Raw genomic sequence first — 14,565 nt, 5'->3', positions numbered from 1 at the left:
CAATTCATGGTCACTGCCTCCCAGATTCCCATCCACTTTTGCTTCCTCCACTAATTCTACCCGGTTTGTGAGCAGCAGGTCAAGAAAAGCACCCCCCCTAGTTGGCTCCTCTAGCACTTGCACCAGGAAATTGTCCCCTACGCTTTCCAAAAACTTCCTGGATTGTCTATGCACCGCTGTATTGCTCTCCCAGCAGATATCAGGAAAATTAAAGTCACCCATGAGAACCAGGGCGTGCGATCTAGTAGCTTCCGTGAGCTGCCGGAAGAAAGCCTCATCCACCTCATCCGCCTGGTCCGGTGGTCTATAGCAGACTCCCACCACTACATCACTCTTGTTGCACACATTTCTAAACTTAATCCAGAGTCACTCAGGTTTTTCTACAGTTTCGTACCGTTAACTGCTTGATGACCACTTTGACAGAGACACACAGCCTCCCTGAATGCCCCTCCCCCATCGTACTGGTCACTGTCCACACTTACTTGGTACCACCAGCATAGCTTTTGCTCCCTTCTCTAGGGGCATCCCAGCAGCAGAATGACCCACATTTCCCTCCTCAGCGGAGACCGAGCAGCTCTTACCTCATGCTCTGGCAGCCTGCTCAGTCCCTCCAGAGCCACACTTTCCTCCTGTGCTGAGGCCCCTCCAACACCCTCACAGCAGTTTCCCCTTCACTATCCAATTAACATCTCTGGCATGTCAGCTCTGAATGTTGATTTGATTCACATCACATGTTGTGTCAGCCCACAGCTTCAGGAAACTCTTATGAACGAGGAGGATTGTTTCTGTTTGTCAACTGGCCTGTGTTTTGTGGGGCAGTCCTGCATTTGGCCCCGTGACCTGCTACCTCACTGATCTGTCTCACATGCTGGGCCACTGGGATTGATGTTTTTTTATTACAGTTTGCATCTCCTTCCACTCAGGGGCTCTCCCCCCACACACACACTTTCTTCACTTCCACATCACTGGAGCCTTAAATGAGCAGGAGGGCTGACTGTGCTGCTACAGACAGGGAACGTGTGAGGCAGCCAGCACCACTTTGCTTCTCCCTGTCTCCTTCCCTGGCTTTTCTAATCCCTGCTCTTCCTGTGCTTTGCTGCACTAATAGCTGTGTTAGCTGCTAATACTTTGGTCTAGACAGCTCCCAAACAGTTCGTAGGACTCACAAGAGGAAACCAGGTTTCTCTGTTTTTTCCAGTTTTAACAAATGGGAAACTCACCCTTAGATCATGGACTTCATGCAGGGATTGCAAAATGAAATTCTATGGCCTGTGCTATATAGGAGGCCAGTCTAGATGATCCGAACAGTCCTCACTGGCTATGAATTCTGAATTCCTTACATACAAATTTCATGAAACTGACAACTAAGTTATACCTGCAAAATATACACACACAGGTGCAAATGTGCAAACTGCCTGCTAAACATGTATTGACAGGTGTGCAGACAAGTGCTGATTACATGGTTTGTGATGGGAAAAAATGTTAATTTATAGCTGCACTTGTGTATTTTGTGGACCAACCCAGACATCTGTTTTGGTTTTTTTTCAGTTTGGCCTTGTGTTGTATGCATCAGTGGGCTCTGAACACATCACACTGGAAATTAGCACCAATCCTGGTGTTGGATAGCATTTAACAATTAGCAATGGAATTTATTCAGACAGGGAGAAATTCACCTTGATGAAGAGGAGCAGCACAGGGTCCTCCACACGACTTAAACTCTTTGGGAGGGATACACAGAGGGAGCTGTAGATGGAATGGCCAACTGCAGGAGAGGGATCTGGAGTAGGGACCTACATCCATGAATATATCGCCAATCTCCCATCTCCACTGTACAGACACAGGACCTGATCACGTTGCTTTCCATTTACTTCAGTGAGCCTTAGATCAGCCCACTGAGGCTGTAGGGCACAGGGTCTAGAATAGCAGCTGTGAATGGGCAAGTTCTGCAGTCCTCATGCCCTGCCGGTGTGTAAAAGGATTGAATTATTTCTCACAACACAGTTAGCTCCCCATGCAAAGACTTTTTGCAGGAGAGAGTGATGGTCACCCTCGAATTGTACTCAGTAAGGCCCTGATCCATGTGGTCAGACCCCACCACCACCCGGAGCTCCATTGATGCCACTGGACTTCACAGAGGCAGTAGGGCTTCCTGCCATGGATTAGCTGGCAGGAGTGAGGTACATTTAACCAAATGTGTGGTCAGACAGCATGAGGCAGCATAGTGTAAAATCCACCTGCGTCTGCCAATTGTGAACTTCATACACATGCAGGATACATGTAACAACCTGAGGTTTTTCTTTTCAGTGAGTCCTGCACAGGTCGCTCTATAACAAGGTTAAAAAGCATCTTAGAGGAACGAAACTTGAGTGTCTCCTGTGAGGATAATTATAGGTAATTATCTGCTTTGGGTTTGAGTTGGAGTCTACTTGTATAAAATGAGGCAGTTTTCCTCCTAATCAGAATATTTTTTGAAGGAAATAGGTCATGTTTTATTATGCTAATGTATCAGTGGCCGTTGTGAAAATGACATCAGTGGCATCAGTTTGATGTCATAATAGTACTCATATTACACTTCTGCTCCAAAGACTGCCCTCGTTTCCAATCCACTTGTAGGCAAATTCAAGCTGCGGGTGCTCCTCTTTCAAGTCCTCTGTGGTTCAGTCCTCGCTACTAAAGTCAATCCCTCCCCTAACGCTCTGCCGTGGCAGTAGAAAACAAGAGATGCGCTCCCACTTGTCATAATGCCTAGATTTGATCTGCCGGGGGCATTGCATTTTGAGGGGCTAGCCTCTGACTGTGGAATTTGCTTCCTTTATTGCTGGTTGACCTTCTGGACCTGCTATATAGCCCATCTATTTGGGGAGGGTTTGCCTGAGAAACAATAGCTGGAAGTGCTAAGTATTATTAATTATTATGATTGCCCTCTCAATTCCCTTACTCAGAAGAAGGCTGCATGCTGGGGGCGGGGACCCACTGGCACCACTCAAAGCTGCTGCTGCCTGAACATTGCAGCTGCTTGCAGCCAACTACATGGAATTGTGGAGGGAAGGTGGGAGAATTTCCAAGAGCCACGTGATCACTTCACTTGCAGACACAACAGCATGTTTGCAGTGTGTGCATATTAGGGTGGGAATGCATCGGGGTCCTACAGTTTTTTCTACCTGTAGTGATCCTCTCCCATGCTTATCATGAGCTTGAGGAAGAATTATAGGCAATTCCTGCAAGTCATCAAGCTGGCTACTGGCGAGGAATGGCATTGCTTCCAGTTGCCATGATGAAGAATATGGAAGTAATCTGGTATCCATTTTCAGGGGCTCATGGCGATGGTGGGGGAAAAAAGAGAGGCTGAGACTCTCTAATATTGATTCAGATTCATCCAAATGGAGGAAATATTTTTTGGTAGTGACAGTGCTGTCCTGGGAGTGAAGTTGTTAACTAGGAACAAGAATAATTCTTATTTATCAAGAAGAACTTTCCTTAGAGCAGAACTTGTATATTGATTAGAATATTTCCTGAGTAAACAATCATTTCAATAAACCATTGGGAGTTTTATAATTTAAATTTTAGTCATCTTTAACTGGCTTGCAAAGGAGGATGACTGGACAAATGCATCATCTGGCACTAAAATTTTAACGTTCTGGAAGACAAAGCCATTTCTTCCTCTTTGTAATATGCATTACTGGGGCTGATTCATAAGCACTTTGTGGAGTCATTTATACTATTGTGATGTAAAATGCTGCCAAATGAGAGTCTTAGTATTTTGCATCCACTTTGTTCCCATGTAAATCTAACCCTGGCCAACACCGGGGATTAAACTACAATGGCTGGAGCTAACAGAACAAGGATCTGTAGTTGGGGGTTGTAACAACTCATATCCTTTGCGGAGAGGAGGACCTGTAACACACTCACTGGTGGGTTACAGAAGTGGCCCCCCAAGGTGGAAGACAATAATGATTTAGGGCTTCTATCAGAGCTCAATCAATAATAACCAGCTGCCCAAAGCAACACCGACAATTAACTAGACCACTTTAGGTGAAATGGGGGCAAGTAGTAGTATTTTCAATGTACAGTAAAACTCTTCAGACCAGATATTCAGCTGCTGGCAATCAGCATTGCTCCACTGAAGCCACTGTAAATGGAGCTATGCTGATTTAAATCAGCTGCACATTTGGTTTTTAATACTTACAGCAAGTATAGCATGGATGGATGATCCTTATTTTTGTCAGCCAGTCAACATGATGTTCTGTTAATAAGCCAAAAAATTGGTTCAGTGAAGAAATTTCAAACCCACAAGTCTAAGTATGTTTGAAATTTATTCAGAGGTGTTACTGAAAAAGCATCAGTGGTAGACTGCAGTAAGGAGAAAACATCCTAGCTGTGTCTGTGCAGAAATTTATATCACCTTAAGAAAGGAGATCTCATGGACTCAGAACTATGTAACGTGTACTTTGACTTCCATGTGGCACTTGATAACTGCTTTTAATGATCAATAGAGTTATGACACCATACATCCAAAACAGCCACTAATGTTTGGGTTTCTTTTTTGTCTTATCACAGGCCAGTTCAGCTGCTTCAGTGTGCAAGTGATCCTGACCATGCAGACTGCACACTTTGCCCCAATAGTGTACAGTGAAACACACAATACTCCACATTGCTTAAATCATTCCTAAACTGTGTCTGATACTGAACAAGAGTATGTGTATATACTGTATAGAGTACTATATAGTATAAATGTGTCTACAAACACTGTATGTTACCAGAAAACCTTGCTGTGGCTGTTACACTAATAAATGAAAGAAAGGAGATGATATTTTAGGTGCGGTTACTGTACACAAACACACATACTGCCCACACTGGCTTCCCACCTCTTCAGCCTGACGGCCAAACATATTGTTTCAGAAAGGTCAAGAGGGCCGCAATACATTTTTTGGGTCAGATTCTCAGCCCGGCTCCGCTCCCTTTAACCAGCGCAGGTGTTGCAAAGGGAACAGAAGCCACCTGCAAGTCCCCTGCTGGGGATTCCCTGGAGTAGGGAATACATAGGGAAGAGCCATAGCCATTTCTTCCTGGCACACAGGGGAGTGTGGGAGGAGGGAAGGAAAAGTGGCTGGAACAGCTGTGCTCTGGCTATCCCCAGTGGGAATGTTTTTCTTAGAAGACTGCTGCCAAATGATACAATTATAGCAGCCCACAAGGTACTCTGAAGTGTACCAGGGCAGGGACACACAATTAATCAGTTACAGCTTCTCCTCTGTTCCTCCGTCTCTCAGGCTGCCCTGTCTGGTTGTGTGAGGGGCCTTCCATTGCTAGGCACTTCCTGAGGCTCTGGCACAGCCAACTGAGCTTCTTTCCTGTTCTCTCAGAGCCTGGAAGGGAAGCCTGCACCAGAAAAGCCAGAACTACGCTCATTGCCCTACCCAGCATTGCAGCAGGTGGCCAGCAGGGAAGCTGCTGAGCAGCTGAAGCAGGCAAGAGATAGCAGCTCTCAGAGTACTTCCAGCTCCCCCCAGACCTACTTCTGAGGCTGCAGGAGAGGCCGTGGGAGGTAGCTGGGGAAGAGGCAGCAACAGGGCCAATTCCAACTCTTCCATTTAAAAGTCACCAGGCACAGCTCAGGGACCACGGTTTCAGTTCAGAATCAAATATAAAATGTTCTTCTTAGCAAACAGTCACCCTCACAGTCTACAAAGTGGCCTCCACGCCATAGCTTGGACACCCTGAGAGAGACAGACAGGAAGATCCCAAAATAAGTAGTCGCTGCTTTAGCTTCTGAAATTGACGGTGACTTCTTTGTAGCATACAATTTCCAAGCACACATACCATAGTACTATAAACGGTAAGAGTTTTCTTATATTTCTTTTTTGCTGTCATGATAATCAGATTCAGGAGTAACTATATGAAACTGAAGACTTAGGGCTAGAGGGTGGCCTTGGCTCTCTTCCCTTTGCGCTACTCTGATAACACATAGGAAGAGAGCTGGAGCTTTCCTGAAATATGGACTCTGATATGTAGTTACTGCAATTAATTCAGACTTACATCAATAACTTTAATTCAGTTATTTCTGACAAGAGAGTTGGAGAGTTTAATATTATATTGGCTTTTGTACATATTATGTCATAATACAAAATGGTAATGAACAATAAAATTGCTGATGGCAAATGTTCTTAATTCTATTACACACATTGGTTAATCATGGACTGGATACTTAAAATGAGTCATCTATTAAGAGATTTTCACGTGGATTAGAATAGTCAGAAAAGTGGAATAATTTCAGAAGTGTTTCTCTATGAAAACATACTTGCATTGTGAGAATAAGGAAGAGAAAGAAAATCAGCAGAGCCAAGAATTGCTTTTCTTTTTCAACAAATGATTTCTATTGTTGTCTCTCTGTCTTTAGTTTTGCCTACACACTGCTACATATTAAGAGTGTAGGGCGTATTCTGTCCAAGAATTCTTATGGGGTTAGTGCATTTCTGTACCATGCCATCCTTCCCAATGGCTGCCCCCTTCAAGTGAAATATAGCTCTCAGACTTACATCTCCACTGTACTATTCTACTATAACATTTACATTAAGTATAGCAACACATTCTTGATATTTGAAACATTTGTGTATCTAGGATACACTATTCCCTTGGGGAAAATTTCCCAAAAAGTGGCAGTAATAGATTGTGAAAGATTTTTCAGACCATTATTTCATTGTTGAGTTTTTAACCCAATAACCCTTTAACACTTAGAAGTAGTTTCAACATCTGACACCCTTGATGAATGTTAGTGGAGAAGCCAGGGACTGACTGGGCCATGAAGAGTGAATTACCCTCTCAACCCTACAGATGGCTCTTCTAGAACAGTTTCTCAAACTGGGGGTTGTGAGCCCTCGGAAGGTCATGAGGTTATTCTGTCGGGATCACGAGGTGTCAACCTCCACCGCCCAAAGTTTGATTTCAGCATTTATAATTGTGTTAAATATATTAAAAAATGTGTTTTTAACTTATAAGGGGAGGTTGCACTCGAGGCTTACTGTGTGAAAGGAGTCACCAATACAAAAGTTTGAGAACCGCTCTTCTATAACATGGTTGAGGCATAGTGATGAGAGAGTGTGGAGAAGCTTGCTTATATGTACCTGGTCTGTAGATAAATTGAGGATTCTATTCTTCAGGGCTGTCTGTCTAGCATCTCTTCCTGGTGTTAAATACTCTGGAAAAAGAAAACCTCATAACCTCTCAAAATATTAAACTATACTTATACCCACATGAGCATTTAGCAGAGGCACCACATCACAAATCCCCTCTCTCTACACCAAACAAATCTGCTGACAAATTCTGCACCTGTTGCAGACAGTTGATCAGCCATTTGTGTTGCTCAGAATGAAGTGCATTGCCGTTAGCCAGCCTTGATGGCACATGGACAATCTGATTATATAATTAGCACTTATTCACAATAGCTGAGGAGGATTTATGGTGGTTATCACTGATTACACAATAAAACCTGTCTAGCAAACTGTTGAGCAAACTCATCAGGAAATACACATTTCAAGGCAACAATGAACAATTAACTCTGACAACTGTGCTTTAATTAATGACAGCTTTTGGGCACAGGTGTCAGGCATATCATTGTGCTAACAATAATATTTCTTTAAGAGGGATCATTTACAGATAGACTTGGCAGAAAAACAAAATAAAATTATGAAAGTATTAAACATTTGACTTGTCTGCTCCATCTAGTACTATAATTCATAAATTCCACTGCCCTTTTGAAATAGCGAAACATATATTCATATAGTTCAAAACATAGTCACTATTTTAAATATGCATTGAATACACTGAAACTAATCCTTCTTGAAATTTGTACAGATTATATTAAAGATAACAAGGCTGGATTGCGGGACAAAGTCTCAGCCCCACATGGGGAGTTGTGCAGAGGTGCATTATTCAAAAACCTTAGGAGGATCATGCAGGAGAGAGGTATAATGCACCCTGAGCTCCCAGGAGCATATATAACCTATCAAGCCTACTTATATGGCCCCCCAGTACCATAGCAACTAAGCATCTCCCTATCTTTAATATATTTATCCTTACAAGAGCCCTGAGCTAAACAGAAGTTCTATTATCCCCATTTTGCATTTAGGGAACTGAAGCACAGAGAGATTTTGTCTATTCACCTACTGTTTCATCTTCTATTTAGAATGACACTCAGTGTTGCCAAGGGGATGCGGTGCAGGCTGGGTAGGCTGGAACACAGAGTGGGCATGTCAGGGCTTAGCTATTTTGAGTTGTGTGCAAGCAGAAACTAAAACAGTAAAATTAGTTAAAATGGGGAAAGTGTGTGTATGTGTGTGTATATATTCACCTATAATGACTCACTGAATGTTACTCAGAAGAATTCATCACTGGGCCGAGACCAGCTATAGAAACTTTCCACCACAAAACGTGAGATTTTCAGATAGTGATGAGCAACTGACAACAGGGGATTATAAACGGGATTCCTCACATAACTGCAGCTGGGACTGGTACAGAAGCAGAACCTTCTCCCAGATCAGTTGGCACAGGATGCCCTCCATGCATGGCCCTAGAAGCTCCACTGGGCATCCAAAAAAATCATCTCTCAAACCTACTCTCACAAAAATGTTCAGCAGAGGGAGTAAGAAGATCAGACCGGCAAGCCCCATCCTTGTTGGAAACTGTGCCAGGGAGAGACTGAAAAGATGCTGCACTCAGAAGCGATTCCTTTGACAATATGGGTTGAGATGCAGATGAAATGTACTGACAGACTGACCTTTCTTATTACATTGTTTGAACATTCTTATAGAGTTCAGCAGCTCTGGGGCAAGGGGGAGGGGACTGGTGGGGGGAGGAGGCATGGGTAGCTGGTGGGGCTTTGTAGAGAGGATGGAACAGAACTGTGTGGGTGATATGGGTTAGGGGAGAACTTGTGAATCAACGGCTCCACAGCACTGTTGCCTTAGTTCCCCAGTGCACCAGTTACATAGGAAGCCCATGATGTGCCGGCACCTTGGTGAAGAGATACTTCGTTCGTCAGCCTGCTTCCTCTGTGTGCTGGTGAGCTGACTCAGCAAAACTGGAGCAGATTAATATCTCTGCACTGAGGTATTACTGCCTAAAGGTCTCTCCGCAAACTGCTGCTTCAGTGCATTGGATGCCCTTCAGTCCCAGTCACCTACACAGCTGTGCACCTCCTACCCAGAACACAAGACTGGAAACTGCTTCTTATTCCTGTCAAATCTCTGCCAATTCAGATAAGCATGTAAAGTAAGCATCCTGCTTCATGGACAGGAAATCCGCGGCAAGGCAGTTAAATGCCTTGCCCAAGGCCCTGCTGCAAATCAGTGACAGAACTGGCAATAGCAGCCAGACCTCCTGACTGCACACTATGCTTTACCCACTGGCGAACAGCTGTTCGCCAAGAGAAATATGGTGGATTTATTAACAGAGCATTCCAGCAGTGCAGGAGTAACTTTGCAGCCACTGTAATCTCCCTCATATTATAATGTGGGGCACGTTACTCTACTTTAGCACTTACAGCATTTATGCTAGAGCTCAGTCCTATGTCCATTGAAAGTCATGCATCCCTAGTAATAAATCACCAAAAGTGTCACTTTCTTCCAACACTGAACCAGGAACTTTATGAGAAGGAGAAAAGCAGTGGTTTAATAGTACTCTGTCCTTTGGGTGAGTCGCTTCTGCCTACCACCCTTTACAGCCCTCTCCTGCTGGCATCCGACTATGTAAATGTAGATACAGACTCACACTGAACTTGATGGGAGTTTGTCTTCAGTGGGATCAGCATCAGGACCGTCCACCTGTTTTCTGGCCAACTCACACCTCCTGTGTAACATACTTCAACCACCAGAGTTAGCTCTGAAGATGGGGCCAGATTTGTTTCTCAGGTACACCAGAGTACCTGTAATCCATTCTTCAGTGTGTATCATGTATCCCTCTCTCTGCCTGATCTACAGAGGATACGAGTATGCTACAGCTCTCACATGTGGAATTTAGTCCTTTAGCTCCAGCTCTAGAGACTCATATTTCAGCTCTGGAGGTCTTTGGTCCAATAGTTACACAACTCCATTGATTTCACTGGGGCTTCAAAGATGTAAGAATGGGCAAAACTTGGCCTGATGAGTTTGCCTCAGTTACTCTACCTGCCCACACCAAATTCCTGCTTCCCCTTCACCTTCCCCCCGTCAAAGTCTGGAGTTCAAGGGTGCCCAGTGGGAGTTCAGGTGGCGGGTGGAGCTAGGTGGGTTGTGGCTACTGGAAAGCAGTTGAGGTTGAGCCAATGAATGGATCAGCAAAGTGTAGATGGGGAGCTGAATGATTTCATTGCTTATTCCCATGCTTTTTACTGTTTGGGCTGCTGGTATATAGAGTATAACAACCTTATCTTAAAGAAGGTAATGGCCTTTTTTTGTGTGTGGTTCTGGTTGAATTTGATCCCCAGATGGACAGCATCACAAAATATGTCAGGACCGCAAGGTAAGTGCTTTTTAATTGCTAATTACCACATCCTGAAAATTGTACAGTCATAGCAGAAATTCATCGTTTTGCATTCCTAAAATTGCCAGTGTGTTCACTGATGTTATGTTCAATTGGCTTAGGCAAAGTTATGTTGGGTGTTTCTTAGCACTCTCATGCTTAATGCAGTGAGTCAGAAATGGGAGAAATGACTTATAACATTAACATTTTCACCAGTCGATGATTAGAACTGAAATTTCATGAAGGTGGTAGCATTAAGACAGAGGTTGCTCAGAACAGTCTGTCACCCTAAGCAAAACATTAGTGTGTTGCCCCTTTCTCCCCTTAGATCCCTAAGGAGGTTGGGGTGCAGTAGGGGGTGCAGGCTGGGGGGTGAGGCCAAGGGATTCAAAGTGTGGGAGGGGGCTCTGGACTGAGCCTGGGACATGGGGTTGGAGTGCAGAAAGGGGTGCGGGCTCTGGGAAGGAGTTTGCATGTAGGAGGGGGCTCAGAGCTGAGGTAGGGGGTTGGGCTGTGGGAGGTGAGTGGTGCAAGCTCTGGAAGTAAATTTGGGTGTAGGAGCAAAAATATCCGCAAAAAGAAAAGGAGTACTTGTGGCACCTTAGAGACTAACAAATTTATTTGAGCATAAGCTTTCGTGAGCTACAGCTCACTTCATCGGATGCATACAGTGGAAAATACAGTGGGGAGATTTTATATACAGGTGAGCTATTACCAGCAGGAGAGCAAGGTGTGTGTGGGGGGACCTTTTGTAGTGATAATCAAGGTGGGCCATTTCCAGCAGTAGACAAGAACATCTGAGGAACAGTGGGGGGAGGGAGGGAGCATAAACATGGGGAAATAGTTTTACTTTGTGTAATGACACATCCACTCCCAGTCTTTATTCAAGCCTAAGTTAATTGTATCCAGTTTGCAAATTAATTCCAATTCAGCCGTCTCTCATTGGAGTCTGTTTCTGAAGGGGTTTTTTTTGAAGAATTGCCACTTTTAGGTCTGTAATCGAGTGACCAAAGAGACTGAAGTGTTCTCCGACTGGTTTTTGAATGTTATAATTCTTGACATCTGATTTGTGTCCTTTGATTCTTTTACATAGACACTGTCCAGTTTGGCCAATGTACATGGCAGAGGGCATTGCTGGCACATGATGGCATATATCACATTGGTAGATGTGCTGGTGAACGAGCCTCTGATAGTGTGGCTGATGTGATTAGACCCTATGATGGTGTCCCCTGAATAGATATGTGGACACAGTTGGCAATGGGCTTTGTTGCAAGGATAGGTTCCTGGGTTAGTGTTTTTGTTGTGTGGGGGGTGGTTGCTGGTGAGTATTTGCTTCAGGTTGGGGGGCTGTCTGTAAGCAAGGACTGGCCTGTTTCCCAAGATCTGTGAGAGTGATGGGTCATCCTTCAGGATAGGTTGTAGATCCTTGATGATGTGTTGGAGAGGTTTTAGTTGGGGGCCGAAGGTGATGGTTAGTGGCGTTCTGTTCTTTTCTTTGTTGGGCCTGTCCTGTAGTAGGTAACTTCTGGGCACTCTTCTGGCTCTGTCTCTGTCAATCTGTTTCTTCACTTCAGCAGGTGGGTCTACAATTAGTTGTAAAAACGCTTGATAGAGATCTTGTAGGTGTTTGTCTCTGTCTGAGGGGCTGGAGCAAATGCTTTTGTGTCGAAGAGCTTGGCTGTAGATAATGGATCATGGTGTGTGGTCTGGATGAAAGCTGGAAGCATGTAGGTAAGCATAGCGGTCAGTAGGTTTCCAGAATAGGGTGGTGTTTATGTGACCATCGCTTATTAGCACCGTAGTGTCCAGGAAGTGGTCTGCTACAGGCTGAGGTTGATAGTGGGATGGAAATTGTTGAAATCATGGTGCAATTCCTCAAGGGCTTCTTTTCCATGGGTCCAGATGATGAAGATGACATCAGTGTAGCAGAAGTAGAGTAGGGGCGCTGGGGGACGAGAGCTGAGGAAGCGTTGTTCTAAGTCAGCCATAAAATGTGAAATAGTTATGGGTGATGACAAAGTCACAAAGTTCAGCCACCAGGTTTGCCGTGACATTATCAGGGATACTGTTCCTGATGGCTTGTAGTCCATCTTTGTGTGGAATGTTGGTGTAGAGGGCTTCTACATCCATAGTGGCTAGGACGGTGTTTCAGGAAGATCACCGATGGATTATAGTTTCCTCAGGAAGTCAGTGGTGTCTCGAAGATAGCTGGGAGTGCTGGTAGCGTCGGGCCTGAGGAGGGAGTCTACATAGCCAGACAATCCTGCTGTCAGGATGCCAATGCCTGAGATGATGGGGCGTCCAGGATTTCCAGCTTTATGGATCTTGTGTAGCAGATAGAATATCCCTGGTTGGGGTTCTAGGGGTGTGACTGTGTGGATTTGTTCTTGTGCTTTTTCAGGGAGTTTCTTGAGCAGATGGTGTAGTCTTGTGGAGGGGGCTCAGGGCTGGGGCAGGGAGTTGGGGTGTGGGCGGGAGGTGAGTGGTGGAAGGTCTGGGAGGGAGTTTGGGTATGGAAGGGGGCTCAGGGCTGGGACTGGGATTTGGGCTGTGGGAGGGGGTGCGGGAAGCAGGCTCTGGCCGGGCAGTGCTTACCTCAAGTGTCTCTCGGAAGCAGGGCCATCCTTAGGATTTATGGTGCCCTAGGCGGGATTATTAAACTGGTGCCCCTATGCCTGACTTGCTCTTAGCAACACAAACATAAAGTTACAGTACCAGAAAACTTGCCACATGCACTTTATTAAAAACCATTTCACTCAATTAAGCACACTGTAATGCTGATGGACTAGCACTAAAGAAGTAACGCTATAGAAAAAATTCTGATTTATTGACAGAATGATGCAAATAATTTTTTTTTAATTTGTCAACATTTTATTAGAAATTTCTATGACAAGGTATTGAAACAAGGATTTGTTTTTAATTAGAAGAGACCTTTCTGGCTTTTTTGGCTGCAAAATCAGTAATAATGTCATCGTATGACAAAGACAAAGTGATGTCTTGTTCAATTGCAAGAATCGAGTGAAAGACCAGTCAGTCATTCCTGACACATTGTAGAATGGAAATAGTTTTTAATGAGCTTTAGTTTTGAGAAACTCCGTTCTCCTGATGCTACTGTTACAGGAATTGTCAGTAGAATACGAGTGGCAATGTACACATTAGGATATATGTCAACAAGTTTGCTGATATGAATAAACTGTACCATGTCAATCACCGATTTTGCATGTGGCTACATTGATGACAATGTACTCAATTCTTTGTACAGTTCAAGTCCATTTAAATCAAAACTATCACTGTGCTTCAGGAGGCTCTCTAGGTTCTTGCACTTTGTCATTTGCTGCTCGTTTTCCTATTTCGTTGAATTTAGTTATGTTATTGTCAAGGTTCCTTCCCCACTCTGAACTCTAGGGTACAGATGTGGGGACCTACATGAAAAAACCCCTAAGCTTATTTTTACCAGCTTAGGTTAAAACTTCCCCAGGGTACAAACTATTTTACCTTTTGCCCCGGACTTTATTGCTCCCACCACCAAGCGTCTAAGAAATATATAACAGGGAAAGAGCCCGCTTGGAAACGTCTTTCCCCCCAAAATCCTCTCAAACCCTACACCCCTTTCCTGGGGAAGGCTTAATAAAAATCCTCACCAATTTGCATAGGTGAACACAGACCCAAACCCTTGGATCTTAAGAACAATGAAAAAGCAATCAGGTTCTTAAAAGAAGAATATTAATTGAAGAAAAAGTAAAAGAATCACCTCTGTAAAATCAGGATGGTAAATACCTTACAGGGTAATCAGATTCAAAGCATAGAGAATCCCTCTAGGCAAAACCTTAAGTTACAAAAAGACACAAAAACAGGAATATACATTCCATTCAGCACAACTTATTTTATCAGCCATTTAAACAAAACAGAATCTAACGCATATCTAACTAGATTGCTTATCAGCCCTTTACAGAAGTTCTGACCTGCATTCCTGCTCTGGTCCCAGCAAAAGCAACACACAGACCAAGAAAACGTTTGTTTCTCCCCCCCTCCAGCTTTGAAAGTACCTTGTCTTCTCATTGGTCATTTTGG

The 14,565-nt window shown here is 44.1% G+C and overlaps 1 protein-coding gene across 2 annotated transcripts in view; it reads left to right on the top strand.

The window, feature by feature from the left end:
* The window catches only part of CD38 (CD38 molecule), a 30,051-nt gene extending 25,252 nt beyond the window's left edge, over positions 1-4,799 (top strand). The window contains exons 7-8 of one of the 2 annotated variants that reach the window (XM_073340122.1): positions 2,305-2,391; positions 4,558-4,799. In XM_073340122.1, the coding sequence (XP_073196223.1) occupies positions 2,305-2,391; positions 4,558-4,633 (163 nt within the window). In that variant the 3' untranslated portion in view covers positions 4,634-4,799. The remainder of the gene's footprint in view (positions 1-2,304; positions 2,392-4,557) is intronic. The other variant, XM_073340123.1, reaches the window with a different exon arrangement.
* The last annotated feature ends 9,766 nt before the right edge of the window (positions 4,800-14,565 follow it).

Source organism: Lepidochelys kempii, chromosome 4, assembly GCF_965140265.1.
Source record: "Lepidochelys kempii isolate rLepKem1 chromosome 4, rLepKem1.hap2, whole genome shotgun sequence".
In the NCBI taxonomy this organism is placed as follows: domain Eukaryota; kingdom Metazoa; phylum Chordata; order Testudines; family Cheloniidae; genus Lepidochelys; species Lepidochelys kempii.
This window is presented reverse-complemented; position numbering and strand designations above follow the sequence as displayed.